This window comes from Mesoplodon bidens, assembly GCF_964165515.1.
Source record: "Mesoplodon bidens genome assembly, chromosome: 3".
Taxonomy (NCBI): Eukaryota; Metazoa; Chordata; class Mammalia; order Artiodactyla; family Ziphiidae; genus Mesoplodon; species Mesoplodon bidens.
Window position 1 is genome coordinate 111,762,025 of NC_138178.1, and position 13,878 is coordinate 111,775,902.

The 13,878-nt window shown below is 37.7% G+C and overlaps 1 protein-coding gene across 9 annotated transcripts in view; it reads left to right on the forward strand.

Annotated features, from left to right (window-relative positions):
- Positions 1-13,878, forward strand: part of NUBPL (NUBP iron-sulfur cluster assembly factor, mitochondrial) — a 351,028-nt gene that overhangs the window by 102,554 nt on the left and 234,596 nt on the right. For all 9 annotated transcript variants that reach the window (XM_081229690.1, XM_081229694.1, XM_081229691.1 and 6 more), the window contains one exon: positions 507-541. In XM_081229690.1, the coding sequence (XP_081085816.1) occupies positions 507-541 (35 nt within the window). The remainder of the gene's footprint in view (positions 1-506; positions 542-13,878) is intronic.

Below are 13,878 nucleotides of genomic sequence, written 5' to 3' on the forward strand. Positions count from 1 at the left end.
ATGTTTCACTGCCTTGCCTTTTACCTTCCTTTCTTCCCTCTGCTCACTGGTCCAACCTTTCATTTACATGGGTATTTGTGAGTTAGATATTTGGAATTCCTGCATTACCAGCATTTATTTTTAAAAAGCAATAGGATCACATCCATTTTTATTTATTAAAAAGTAGGTAATTTTTCTGCAAAATATATTTTTGAAAATAATTGAATGATATATACCATTAACATCATTTAAAAAAAAACTTGGGTTATTTAAATACAATTGTAACAGATGATAAATGGATTATTTAAAATGATAATTTTGGGGCAGACATCTACTGTTTATGTTGAAATGTTACTTTCTTTTTTGTGTTTTTTACTTTCTGTATTCTCTCCATGTCCTTGATTTTTATAATGGAGATATATTAAAACTTTATTTGCCTTGGTTGTTACATTGAACATATTAAAAGACAAAATGAATTTTAGTAGAAGGAAAGTTACTAAATTTAATTACTTTTTTGTTTCTTACAGTGAACCTTGCACTTGCTTTATCAGCGAATGATTCGGTAGGTATTTATTAATAGAAATACTAATTTATTAAAATGTTTTTTAAGGCAATGATTAAGAGCATACTGATGTTTTTCATTTACTCTGTCGGGCATATAGTGTAGCTCTAGTCATTCACATGTCTTTAAAGAACTCAAAAATCTGCCATAAGTACTGGTTATATTTAATAATGATGATGAACATGGAAGGGGACCACTAGTCAAGGAATTCAGGCAGCCTCTAGAAGCCAAGGAAGTGGCTTTTCCCTTAGAGCCTCCAAAAGGTATGTAATCCTCTCAGCACCTTAATTCTAGCTCATTGAAACCTATTTTGAACTTCTGTGATAATTTCTTACAGTAGGAGTGGGAAACTGATACAGGAAGTCAATTTACTTAGTTCTTAAATTTCTGAAGATGTCTTTATTTTGCCTTAATATATGATAGTTTGACTAGATGTAGAATTCCAGGTTTCTAATAATTTCCTCTCTGAACCTTGAAAATAATATTGCATTTTCTTCTAGCATGCTAATGAGATGTCTGATGCTAGTCTGATTTATATTGCTTTGTAATAACCTGTGTTTTTCCCTTTAAAGCTTTTAAGAGTTTTCTTTATGTCTTTAAGTTTAGAATAGTCACAAATATGTGTCTGGTTGTTGGCTTTACATTTTTTTACCTGTTTGGAAATTGGCCAAGCAATACAAGGCTTGAGTCTTTTTCAGCTCAGGGAAAATTTCTTCATTGATTACTTTTGTGATGTGTTTGTTCTTTCTCCAGAAACCTATTAGGTAGATATTGACCCTTCATGCTTGTTAATTTTTCTCTCATGTTTTCCATCTCTTTGTCTTTTGCTCTGTGTTTTGGAAGATGTCTTAGACCATTTTCCACACTGCTATATTGGGTTGTAGTTGTTATTTAGCCCTTCCAATTTTTATTTTTAATTTGGAAATGATATTTTTTCCAGTTTTCCAGAACTGTTTTATTTTCCAATTGCTTTCCACTTAAAAAAAAAAAAAAAGGTTGCACCATTCGTTTGAGTCTCTCTGAGGATGCTAATTAGAATTAATAAAAAATGTTCCTTTTAATGATCTCTATTTACTTAGCATGGTGGTTCTTATAATGTGGTCCTCAGACCAACAGAATCAGCATCACCTGGAAACTTGTTAAACATACAAAATCTTGAGCCCCAGACCTACTGAATCAGAAACCCTGAAGGTGGAGTCCTACAGCCTGTGTTTTAATCAGCCCTCTAGATGATTTTGATGCATGCTAAAGTTTCAGAACCATGGATGTAGAGTTTTTTAAAACTCTAAATTGCTAATGGCATCCTTTTTTGTTTTCTAGTGTGATTATATTTTTAATTTAGTTTTAAGCTATTTTTTCTCTTGTTTCAATGGGAATTTGGAAGAGAGATATTCATGTATGATTAGGCAACCTTATTGAAATAAAAGCCAATAATATTTATTTTCTTGGCTGCGCCCTGCAGCATGCGGGATCTTAGTTCCCCAACCAGGGATCGAACCGTTGACCCCTGGAGTGGAAACTCAGAGTCCTAACCACCGGACTGCAAGGGAAGTCCCGCCAGTAGTACTTTTTAAAAAATAGTTTTTATTAGAGTACTTAGTTATCTTGGAGAAGGGACCCCATCTTCCTTAAAGAAGGGAGGAAACAAGGAAAATACAATGGATGAGAACGTAAATAAATTCATAGGTGTGGGGATCTTTTAATTTGGTTATCATTTCAGCCAAAGCTTTGATTCTTAAGACAATGCGAAGTAACTATATAAGAAGCGATCAAAGGATGAAAAGAATAGTTAAAAAGGGGTTGATTCCTTCATGTTAGATGTTGCTAGTTTTGATGAGATGGTAGCCCAGATTTTTTTTTTCTTTTTTTTTCCCTTTCAGGGAGCAGGGATGGTCAGCTTCATATTTAATGCTTTAGATGTATGACAGGGAAATTGGCAACAAGGAAGGAAAAACAGTGTTTTTCCCTGGGCTAGTTTTTCAGAAAGCATTTTAGTGTCCTTAAGTGTTTTTAAATATGTTTGTAAAATCTACTTTAGGAAGGGCTTAAGTATTCTGTTATCCAGATGAAGGTTTCTTTTTTCATTTCTTGATATTTTGTAGCAAAGTTAGTTTAGAAATTAAAAAGAAGAAAGCCAGGAAATTTGAGCAGCATGCTATGAAACTCAAAGATAATCTGACATAATACAGTGTTTTACAATTGGCTACTGTCTTGTCCTCTTAGTCTATATATACTTAGGAAAGACCACTTTTATACAGCATGTATACTTGATTAATACTGTTTTTGATTTGGGAACAGCATGTTTGGCTTAAACTGTGATCTGCCAGATGACTGCCTGTGTATAGAAAAGAAGATAAATCATTATAAATATATGATTTATATGTATCTGGCATAGTCTTATAATCTGTATTGCCCAACTTAAGATGTTATTAATATTACACTTATTTAGAGGACATGTTTGGTCTTTAGGGAAAACTCAGAGTTCCTCCAAGCCCTTCTCATTGCCTGAGCTGATATATATAGATGGCTTATGTCCAAGGACATTTATTGGGACATGGTACTAGGGTATGTTGCTTTATGGGCTGAAAACCTCCAGTTAGGATGATGTCTTTGGAGCTGATCTAGTGATTCATTCCCATGGAGTCTTAATTCCATGGAGCTTATATTGTAAGAGGGGTCTCTGACCTGCTTACCCTTAGGCCAACTTTTGTTTTTTTACATCTTTGTTGGAGTATAATTGTTTTACAATGTCGTGTTAGTTTCTGCTGTATAACAAAGTGGATCAGCTACATGTATACATATATCCGCATATCCCCTCCTTCTTGAGCCTCCCTCCTACCCTCCCTATACCACCCCTCTAGGTGGTCACAAAGCACCGAACTGATCTCGCACTAGCTATCTATTGTACATTTGGTAGTGTATATATGTCAGTGCTACACTCTCACTTCATCCCAGCTTCGCCTCCCCCGCCCACCCCACCGCTCTGTCCTCAAGTCCACTCTCTACATCTGTGTCTTTATTCCTGTCCTGCTCCTAGGTTCATCAGAACCAGTTTTTTTTTTTAAATTCCATATATATGTGTTAGCATATGGTATCTGTTTTTTTCTTTCTGACTTACTTCACTCTGTATGACAGACTCTAGGTCCATCCACCTCACTACAAATAACTCAATTTCATTTCTTTTTATGGCTGAGTAATATTCCATTGTATACATGTGCCACATCATCTTTATCCATTCATCGGTTGATGGACAGTTAGGTTGCTTCCATGTCCTTAGGCCAACTTTGCCAAATTTCTCCTATTTTCCTTGGGTTGGTGCTTGCCCCTTTTCAGCATTGGAGTGGGAAGATCTAATAAGATTAATTTGTTGGTCTAGGGGAAACAGGTCCAGGAAGTTATTCATTTTACTTTTAATGTTGGCCTTATGATCTCTAACCTGGGTTATGTAAACCCCAAGGGGTATGCAAGATAGGCCATTGGAATGTAGAAGGGAAATTTATCTTTTCTTTTCTTTTTTTAAATTTTTGAATTTTATTTTATTTATTTGTTTTTATACAGCAGTTTCTTATTAGTTATCCATTTTATACGTATTAATGTATACGTGTCAATCCCAATCTCCCCATTCATCCCACCACCACTCCCACCCCCTGCCACTTTCCCCCCTTGGTGTCCATACGTTTGTTCTCTACATCTGTGTCTCTATTTCTGCCTTCAAACCGGTTCATCTGTACCATTTTTCTAGGTTCCACACATATGCGTTAATATACAATATTTGTTTTTCTCTTTGTGACTTAACTTCACTCTGTATGACAGTCTCTAGATCCATCCATGTCTCTACAAATGACCCAATTTCTTTCCGTTTAATAGCTGAATAATATTCTATTATATATGTACCACATCTTCTTTATCCATTTGTCTGTCGATGGGCATTTAGGTTGCTTCCATGTCCTGGCTATTGTAAATAGTGCTGCAATGAACACTGGGGTGCATGTGCCTTTTGAACTATGGTTTTCTCTGGGTATATGCCCAGTAGTGGAATTGCTGGCTCATATGGTAATTCTATTTTTAGTTTTTTAAGGAACCTCCATACTGTTCTCCATAGTGGCTGTATCAATTTACATTCTCACCAACAGTGCAAGAGGGTTCCCTTTTCTCCACACCCTCTCTAGCATTTGTTGTTTGCAGATTTTCTGATGATGCCCATTCTAACTGGTGTGAGGTGATACCTCACTGTAGTTTTGATTTACATTTCTCTAATAATTAGTGATGTTGAGCAGCTTTTCACGTGCTTCTTGCCCATCTATATGTCTTCTTTGGAGAAATGTCTATTTAGGTCTTCTGCCCATTTTTGGATTGGGTTGTTTGTTTTTTTAATATTGAGCTGCATGAGCTGTTTATATATTTTGGAGATTCATCCTTTGTCCGTTGATTCATTTGCAAATATTTTCTCCCATTCTGAGGGTTGTCTTTTTGTCTTGTTTATGCTTTCCTTTGCTGTGCAAAAGCTTTTAAGTTTCATTAGGTCCCATTTGTTTAGTTTTGTTTTTACTTCCGTGACTCTAGGAGTTGGATCAAAAAAGATCTTGCTGTGATTTATGTGAAAGAGTGTTCTTTGATGTTTTCCTCTAAGAGTTTTATAGTGTCCGGTCTTACATTTAGGTTTTAATCCATTTTGAGTTTATTTTTGTGTATGGTGTTAGGAAGTGTTCTAATTTCATTCTTTTACATGTAGCTGTCCAGTTTTCCCAGCACCACTTATTGAAGAGACTGTCTTTTCTCCGTTGTATATCCTTGCCTCCTTTGTCATAGATTAGTTGACCATAGGTGCGTGGGTTTATCTCTGGGCTTTCTATCCTGTTCCATTGATCTATATTTCTGGGGTTTTTTGCCATATTGTCTTAATTACTGTAGCTTTGTAGTATAGTCTGAAGTCAGGGAGTCTGATGCCTCCAACTCCATTTTTTTCCCTCAAGACTGCTTTGGCTATTTGGGGTCTTTTGTGTCTCCATACAAATTTTAAGATCTTTTGTTCTAGTTCTGTAAAAAATGCCATTGGTAATTTGATAGGGATTGCATTGAATCTGTAGATTGCTTTGGGTAGTAGAGTCATTTTCATGATGTTGATTCTTCCAATCCAAGAACATGGTATATCTCTCCATCTGTTTGTGTCATCTTTGATTTCTTTCATCAGTGTCTTACAGTTTTCTGAGTACAGTTCTTTTACCTCCTTAGGTAGGTTTATTCCTAGGTATTTTATTCTTTTTGTTGCAATGGTGAATGGGATTCTTTCCTTAATTTCTCCTTCTGATCTTTCGTTGTTAGTGTATAGCAATGCAAGAGATTTCTATGCATTAATTTTGTATCCTGCAACTTTACCAAATTCACTGATTAGCTCTAGTAGTTTTCTGGTGGCATCTTTAGGATTCTCTATGTATAGTATCATGTCATCTGCAAACAGTGACAGATTTACTTCTTCTTTTCCAATTTGTATTCCTTTTATTTCTTTTTCTTCTCTGATTGCCATGGCTAGGACTTCCAAAACTAGGTTGAATAATAGTGGTGAGAGTGGACATCCTTGTCTTGTTCCTGATCTTAGAGGAAATGCTTTCAGTTCTTCACCATTGAGAATGATGTTTGCTGCGGATTTTTCGTTTATGGCCTTTATTATGTTGAAGTAGGTTCCCTCTCTGCCCACTTTCTGGAGAGTTTTTATCATAGATGGGTGTTGAATTTTGTCAAAAGCTTTTTCTGCATCTATTGCGGTGATCATATGGTTTTTATTCTTCGATTTTTTAATATGGTGTATCACATTGATTGATTTGCGTATATTGAAGAATCCTTGCATCCCAGCATAAATCTCGCTTGATCATGGTGTATGATCCTTTTAATGTGTTGTTGGATTCTGTTTGCTAGTATTTTGTTGAGGATTTTTGCATCTATATTAATCAGTGATGTTAGTCCGTAATTTTCTCTTTTTGTAGTATCTCTGTCTGGTTTTGGTGTCAGGGTGATGGTGGCCTCATAGAATGAGTTTGGGAGTGTTCCTTCCTCTGCAATTTTTTGGAAGGGTTTGAAGAGGATTGGTGTTAGCTCTTCTCTAAATGTTTGATAGAATTCACCTGTGAAGCCATCTGGTCCTGGACTTTTGTTTGTTGGAAGATTTTTAATCATAATTTCAATTTTACTGCTTGTGATTGGTCTGTTTATATTTTATGTTTCTTCCTGGTTCAGTCTTGGAAGGTTATACCTTCCTAAGAATTTGTCCATTTCTTCCAGGTTGTCCATTTTATTGGCATAGAGTTGCTTGTAGTAGTGTCTTAGGATGCTTTGTATATCTGGGCTGTCTGCTGTAACTTCTTTTTCATTTCTAATTTTATTGATTTAAGTCCTCTCCCTCTTTTTCTTGATGAGTCTGGCTAAAGGTTTATCAATTTTGTCTTCTCAAAGAAGCAGCTTTTAGTTTTATTGATCTTTGCTATAGTTTTCTTTGTTTCTATTTCATTTATTTCTGCTCTGATCTTTATGATTTCTTTCCTTCTACTAACTTTGGGTATTGTTTATTCTTCTTTCTCTAGTTTGTTTAGGTGTAAGGTTTGATTGTTTATTTGAGATTTTTATTGTTCTCGAGGTAGAATTGTATTGCTATAAACTTCCCTCTTAGAACTGCTTTTGCTGCATCCCATAGGTTTTGGATTGTTGTGTTTTCGTTGTCATTTGTCCTAGGTATTTTTTGATTTCCTCTTTGATTTCTATAGTGATCTCTTGGTTATTTAGTAATGTATTGTGTAGCCTCCATGTGGTCGTGTTTTTTACGTTTTTCCCCCTGTAATTTATTTCTAATCTCATAGCGTTGTGGTTGGAAAAGATGCTTGATATGATTTCAATTTTCTTAAATTTACCGAGGCTTGATTTGTGACCCAAGATGTGATCTATCCTGGAGAATGTTCCATGTGCACTTGAGCAGAGAGTGTAATCTGTTTTTGGATGGAATGTGCTATAAATATCAATTAACTCTATCTGGTCTATTGTGTCATTTAAAGCTTGTGTTTCCTTATTAACTTTCTGTCTGGGTGATCTGTCCATTGGTGCAAGTGAGGTGTTAAAGTCCCTCACTATTACTGTGTTACTGTCAATTTCCTCTTTTATAGCTGTTAGCAGTTTCCTTATGTATTGAGGTGCTTCTATGTTGGGTGTGTATGTATTTTTATTTGTTATATCTTCTTCTTGGATTGATCCCTTGATCATTATGTAGTGTCCTTCCTTGTCTCTTGTAACATACTTTATTTTAAAGTCTATTTTATCTGATATGAGAATTGCTACTCCAGCTTTCTTTTGATGTGCATTTTCATGGAATATCTTTTTCCATCCCCTCACTTTCAGTCTGTATGTGTCCCTAGGTCTGAAGTGGGTCTCTTGTAGACACTATATATAGGTCTTGTCTTTGTATCCATTCAGCGAGGCCTATGTCTTTTGGTAGGAGCATTTAATCCATTCACATTTAAGGTAATTATCAATATGTATGTTCCTATTACCATTTTCTTAATTGTTATGGGTTTGTTTTTGTAGGTCCTTTTCTTCTCTGTGTTTCCGACTTGGAGAGGTTCCTTTAGCATTTGTTGTAGAGCTGGTTTGGTGGTGCTGAAGTCTCTTAGCTTTTGCTTGTATGTAAAGCTTTTGATTTCTGCATCGAATCTGAATGAGATCCTTGCTGGGTAGAGTCATCTTGGTTGTAGGTTTTTCCCTTTCATCACTTTAAATATGTCCTGCCACTCCCTTCTGACTTGCAGAGTTTCTGCTGAGAAATCTGCTGTTAACCTTATGGGAGTCCCCTTGTATGTTATTTGCCATTTTTCCCTTGTTGCTTTCAATAATTTTTCTTTGTCTTTAATTCTTGTCAGTTTGATTACTATGTGTTTCGGCATGTTTCTCCTTGGGTTTATCCTGCCTGGGACTCTCTGCGCTTCCTGGACTTGGGTGGCTATTTCCTTTCCCGTGTTAGGGAATTTTTCGAGTGTAATCTCTTCAAATATTTTCTCGGGTCCTTTCTCTCTCTCTCCTCCTTCTGGGACCCCTATATTGCGAATGTTATTGCCTTTAATGTTGTCCCAGAGGTCTCTTAGGCTGTCTTCATTTCTTTTCATTCTTTTTTCTTTATTTTGTTCCACAACAGTGAATTCCACCATTCTGTCTACCAGGTCACTTACTTGTTCTTTTGCCCCAGTTACTCTGCTATTGATTCCTTCTAGCGTATTTTTCATTTCAGTTATTGTAATGCTCATCTCTGTTTGTTCTTTAATTCTTCTGGGTCTTTGTTAATCATTTCTTGCATCTTCTTGATCTTTGCCTCCGTTCTTTTTCCGAGATCCTCTATCATCTTCACTATCATTGTTCTGAATTCTTTTTCTGGAAGGTTTCCTATCTCCACTTCATTGAGTTGTTTTTCTGGGTTTTTATCTTGTTCCTTCATCTGGTACACAGTCCTCTGACTTTTGATTTTGTTTATCTTTCTGTGAATGTGGTTTTCATTCCACAGCCTGCAGAATTGTAGTTCTTCTGCTGTCTGCCCTCTGGTGGATGAGGCTATCTAAGAGGCAAGCTTCCTGATGCGAGGGACTGGTCGTGGGTAGAGCTGGGTGTTGATCTGGTTGGCAGAACTCAGTAAAACTTTAATCCACTTGTCTGCTGATGGGTGGGGCTGGGTTCCCTCCCTGTTGGTTGTTTGGCCTGAGGCGACCCAGCACTGGAGCCTACCCAGCTCTTTTGTGGGGCTAATGGTGGACTCCAGGAGGGCTCACGCAAGGGGTACTTCCCAGAACTTCTGCTGCTAGTGTCCTTGTCTCCGAGGTGAGCCACAGCCTCCCCCCGCCTCTGCAGGAGACCCTCCAACGCTAGCAGGTAGGTCTGGTTCTGTCTCCTGTGGGGTCACTGCTCCTTCCCCTGGGTCCCAATGCACACACTACTTTGTGTGTGCCCTCCAAGAGTGGAGTCTCTGTTTCCCCCAGTCTTGTCGAAGTCCTGCAATCAAATCCTCCTAGCCTTCCAAGTCTGATTCTCTAGGAATTCCTCCTCCCATTGCCAGACCCCCAGCTTGGGAAGCCATACATGGGGCTCAGAACCTTCACTCCAGTGGGTGGACTTCTGTGGTATGTGTTCTGCAGTTTGTGAGTCACCCACCCAGTGATTATGGGATTTGATTTTATTGTGATTGCACCCCTCCTACTGTCTCATTGTGGCTTCTCCTTTGTCTTTGGATGTGGGGTATCTTTTTTGGTGAGTTCTAGTGTCTTCTTGTCGATGATTGTTTAGCAGTTAGCTGTGATTCTGGTGCTCTCGCAAGAGGGAGTGAGCACACATGGAAATTTTTCTTTTTTCTTTTTATTAATTTTTATCTTTAAAAATTTATGTTTTTATATATACTCATTAATTTATACTAAATTAGTATAGTAGCTCTAATAAAAAATATCAACGGGTATCTTAACATATATTGAGGTTGTATACCTAAACATTTTTTACTGATTGGGGTGTATGATCAAAAAAGTTTGGGTGTCACTGGCCTAGGCTAAAGGAATTTCTGTGCTGGATCATATGCCAGTTGGAAAGAAGACTACTTTGTAGATGGAGGTAAAGGCCTTGTAGGAATAGGGTTTGGGTTTTCCTTGCCTTTTCCTTGCCCTTTGTACTTTCCTTTGAGGATGTAGAAGGTAGTATTGCAGAGTAGAATTTGGGATTATGTTATGTGTGCCACGCATCTAAATATTATATCCCATGGTATGTTGGAGCTGGCTCATGCTTGTTCTGAGAGCTGATTGTTAAATTTCCAAGAATTTTGCAAACCAGTTGATATCATGTTGTTAGCTTGAAATAGGCCATGGTGGGAGTATTTAAACCATAGAAATTGGAAAATACTGAAAATTAGACTCCCCTCCTCACCTTGGGCCATTGTTAAGCATTTACTGGCATACCCACTGATCATACATATTGACAGTCATATATTTTAGTTTTTCTTTTTTCTGTCTTCTTAACCACCTTTATTATGGATCTCATTTTCTACGGTATAAATTTAATAAACAGTGAGAAGAGCACTGAAGCTGGAGAGGGAAAGGTAAAGGTCACCAGAAACTACTGATAAGCTCTGTGAGATTCCTAAGTCAATTTATTTCTGTTCATTTTAGTTCAACAGACATTGATTGAGCGCCTGTAACACTCATTGCGAGACACCCTGGGTATAAAGAAAAGTAAACATGCCTACTAAGACTACATTCACAAAACAGTGTTTTGTGTGTGTATATATAATTATATGTGTATATATCTCTGTGTATGTCTGTGTTTGTGTATTTTGGTGGTTTATAGCTGAATTAGGTTTAATAATAGTTTCTCCTGTGGGTAAGTGTAAATTAAAGTAACACTTAATAAGGTTTTATTGTGCTTTATAACAGAGTAGACACACTGTGTACTCTTAAAGTTTTTTTTTTTTTAATTTTATTTATTTATTTATGGCTGTGTTGGGTCTTTGTTTCTGTGCGAGGGCTTTCTCTAGTTGTGGCAAGCGGGGGCCACTCTTCATCGCGGTGCGCGGGCCTCTCACTATCGCGGCCTCTCTTGTTGCGGAGCACAGGCTCCAGACGCACAGGCTCAGTAATGGTGGCTCACGGGCCTAGTTGCTCCGCGGCACGTGGGATCTTCCCAGACCAGGGCTCGAACCCATGTCCCCTGCAACAGCAGGCAGATTCTCAACCACTGCGCCACCAGGGAAGCCCCTAAAGTTTTTATAATCTAGTAAAGACAAGAGGAAGATAAATGTCTTAAAATGATGAGCTGTGTTCAAGGTCAAATGTAATAGTGTTTCTGTCTAAGGTGACTAACTTTTATTCCAGAGAAAAGCAGTCTTTTTTCATAGAGCATGTTCGTGAACATAATTGTATTTGCCTCTCACAGAACCCTGTAATGCAGTGCACTTAGTATTTATCAGTTTTACAGTCTTTATTGATTCTGCCCTATCCTTGTCACATTTCATCAGCCAGCAAATAAACTTTTTTAGTCTCTGCAATATTTTTCCAATATGTATCTTTCTATTTTCACTGTTCCCACTCTAATTAAGGGTCACATTACTTCTTTTTGGCTCATTCATTCAATTATACCTCAGACAGTTATTGAGTGCCTGCTCCTTCCCAAGCACTTTGCTACTTTGGAGGATTTAGAAATGAATAAGACATAGAAATGAATAAGCCCCTTTTAGGGACTCACAGACCAGCAGACCACTGCAATGACCTCTTACCTGCCAAAGCTCAAATCCATTCAGTACATAATGCCAGATTACTCTTACTTAAGCACCACTGGAACCTCATTTTCTCCCCACTCAGAGTCACTGCTTAATGCCTTTGCTGGGATTCAAGATCCTCTATGATCTGGCCCCCATCCACCTTTCTGGGTTTACCTTCAGCTCTTCTAAATGGTCCCTGTGCTCTCGCAAGTCTACATTACTTGCTGTTGCCAGTTTGGGCTTGGATATATTATGTTCTTGATAGCTTACAGCCTTTCTTCTATGTTTCTACTGGAGTGTTCTCTACATCTTCTTCAGCTTTACACGTCCTATCCTCCAGGCTGCCATGTATGGCTATGCTGGTTATATCCTGCCCAAGAGTACTTGTCAAGGGAATCGAATGATGACAGAAATCCAGGCTACCCTCCTCTTCATGTGCACCCGCAGACTGCTTTCTAATTCACACAGAGGCACTGTATGAGCTAGCCTTACCCTGAGAGGTAGCTTAGTGAAGTGCTCCCCTGAATTCCCTCCAAGTGAGGGTCTTTTTTCCATCTTGTGAAATCCAATAGCACTATTTATTGTTACTATTATTATGTACCCATGTAGCCATTCTGGCCATTTTTATAATAACAAATAATAAAACTAACATTTATTGAACATTTATAATATGTCAAGCACTGTTCCTCATGACGTGGTTCTTAATTCATTTATTCTTCATAGCAACCATATAGGAATAGATACTATTATGATCCCTATTGCAGATAAGAAGCAGAAGCACCTGGAGGCTAAGTATTTTGCCCAAGCTCACCCAGGAAGTAAATGGCAGAGCCAGGTTTGAATGCAGCCTAGATCCTGTGCTCTTAACCTACTTGTTATACTGCTCCTATGTTGTCTAGTTTCTTATGATTCAGAACTCTGTCGTCTTCATTCTTGGCTATCCTTAGCAGCTAGCACAGTGATTTATGACTTAGGAAATAGACAACAAATGTTTGCTACATGGATTTGCGTGCATAGATGGGTTTCATAGTATGTAAGTGCAAAGTTTTGTTTTGTTTTGCTTTGGTTTTTGAGGAGTGCTGTGGGATGCGAGGGCTTCTTGTGGCTTGGTGGCCTGCACACTGTTCTTTTCCTGTTTCTTAAAAGATAGTGTGCTCCATGATTCTACTTGGCCCTTTTCTCATTTTAAACTCTGTCCAGTAATCTCATCTTTTCCCACTGCCCCAGTTACTACCCATGTGCCCTGCATTCCAAATGCATCAGCAGCCTGGATATCTCTCCTGGGTGCCAGACCTGGCTCTCTCATCTACTGTAGATGTACACTTGAATGCTTTACAAACATTCAAACTCAGCATGTGTAAAACCAATCTCTTCTTTCCTATAACTGTCTTTGTCCTATGAGGGTCATGTGGTTCCCTCCCACCTCCAAATCAGTCACCTGTTACTGCTGCTTCTACCACTCAAAGCTTTCTAGAATATGTCTTCTCATTTAATTCCTTAATGCCACTGTCTTATTCAGACCCTTATTATGGATCTTCTATGAGGTGATTCCTGCTCTCCATTTTCTCTGCTATGATGCTTTGAGAAAAGGGCTAGTACTTCCCACATTATTTTAGAGGTTTGTTTACTTGTTTAACTCCTGTGCTAGTCTGTGAACCTTGTAGGGCCAGTGCTGTTGGTCTTGTTCCCTTTTTTTATCCTCAGTGCCTAGTCCAATGATGGTATATAGTAGGCTCTTGGTCAATGTTGGTAATGATAGTGGAACATGTTAAGTGAAGGGTGGTTGTGAATATATATACTTATATATTTCATATATGTGGTAGATTCTAAGTGTTGGATAAGCTATCTATCGTTTGTTCAATGCTAAATTATGTCTTTTTCCCCTGAGCAAGTGAAATTAAAATCTAAGTGGGATAATGTGAAGTGCTTAGCACAATGGCTGATACATAGTAAGTTCTAAGTCACTTTGGGTATTGTAGCTAAATAAAATCTTTTTGCAAGTAATATCTCAAAATAAAAGTTGATAGGCATTTTACTTACTTGACTATTTTAACAGAAACTTATTTTAAGTTTTTAC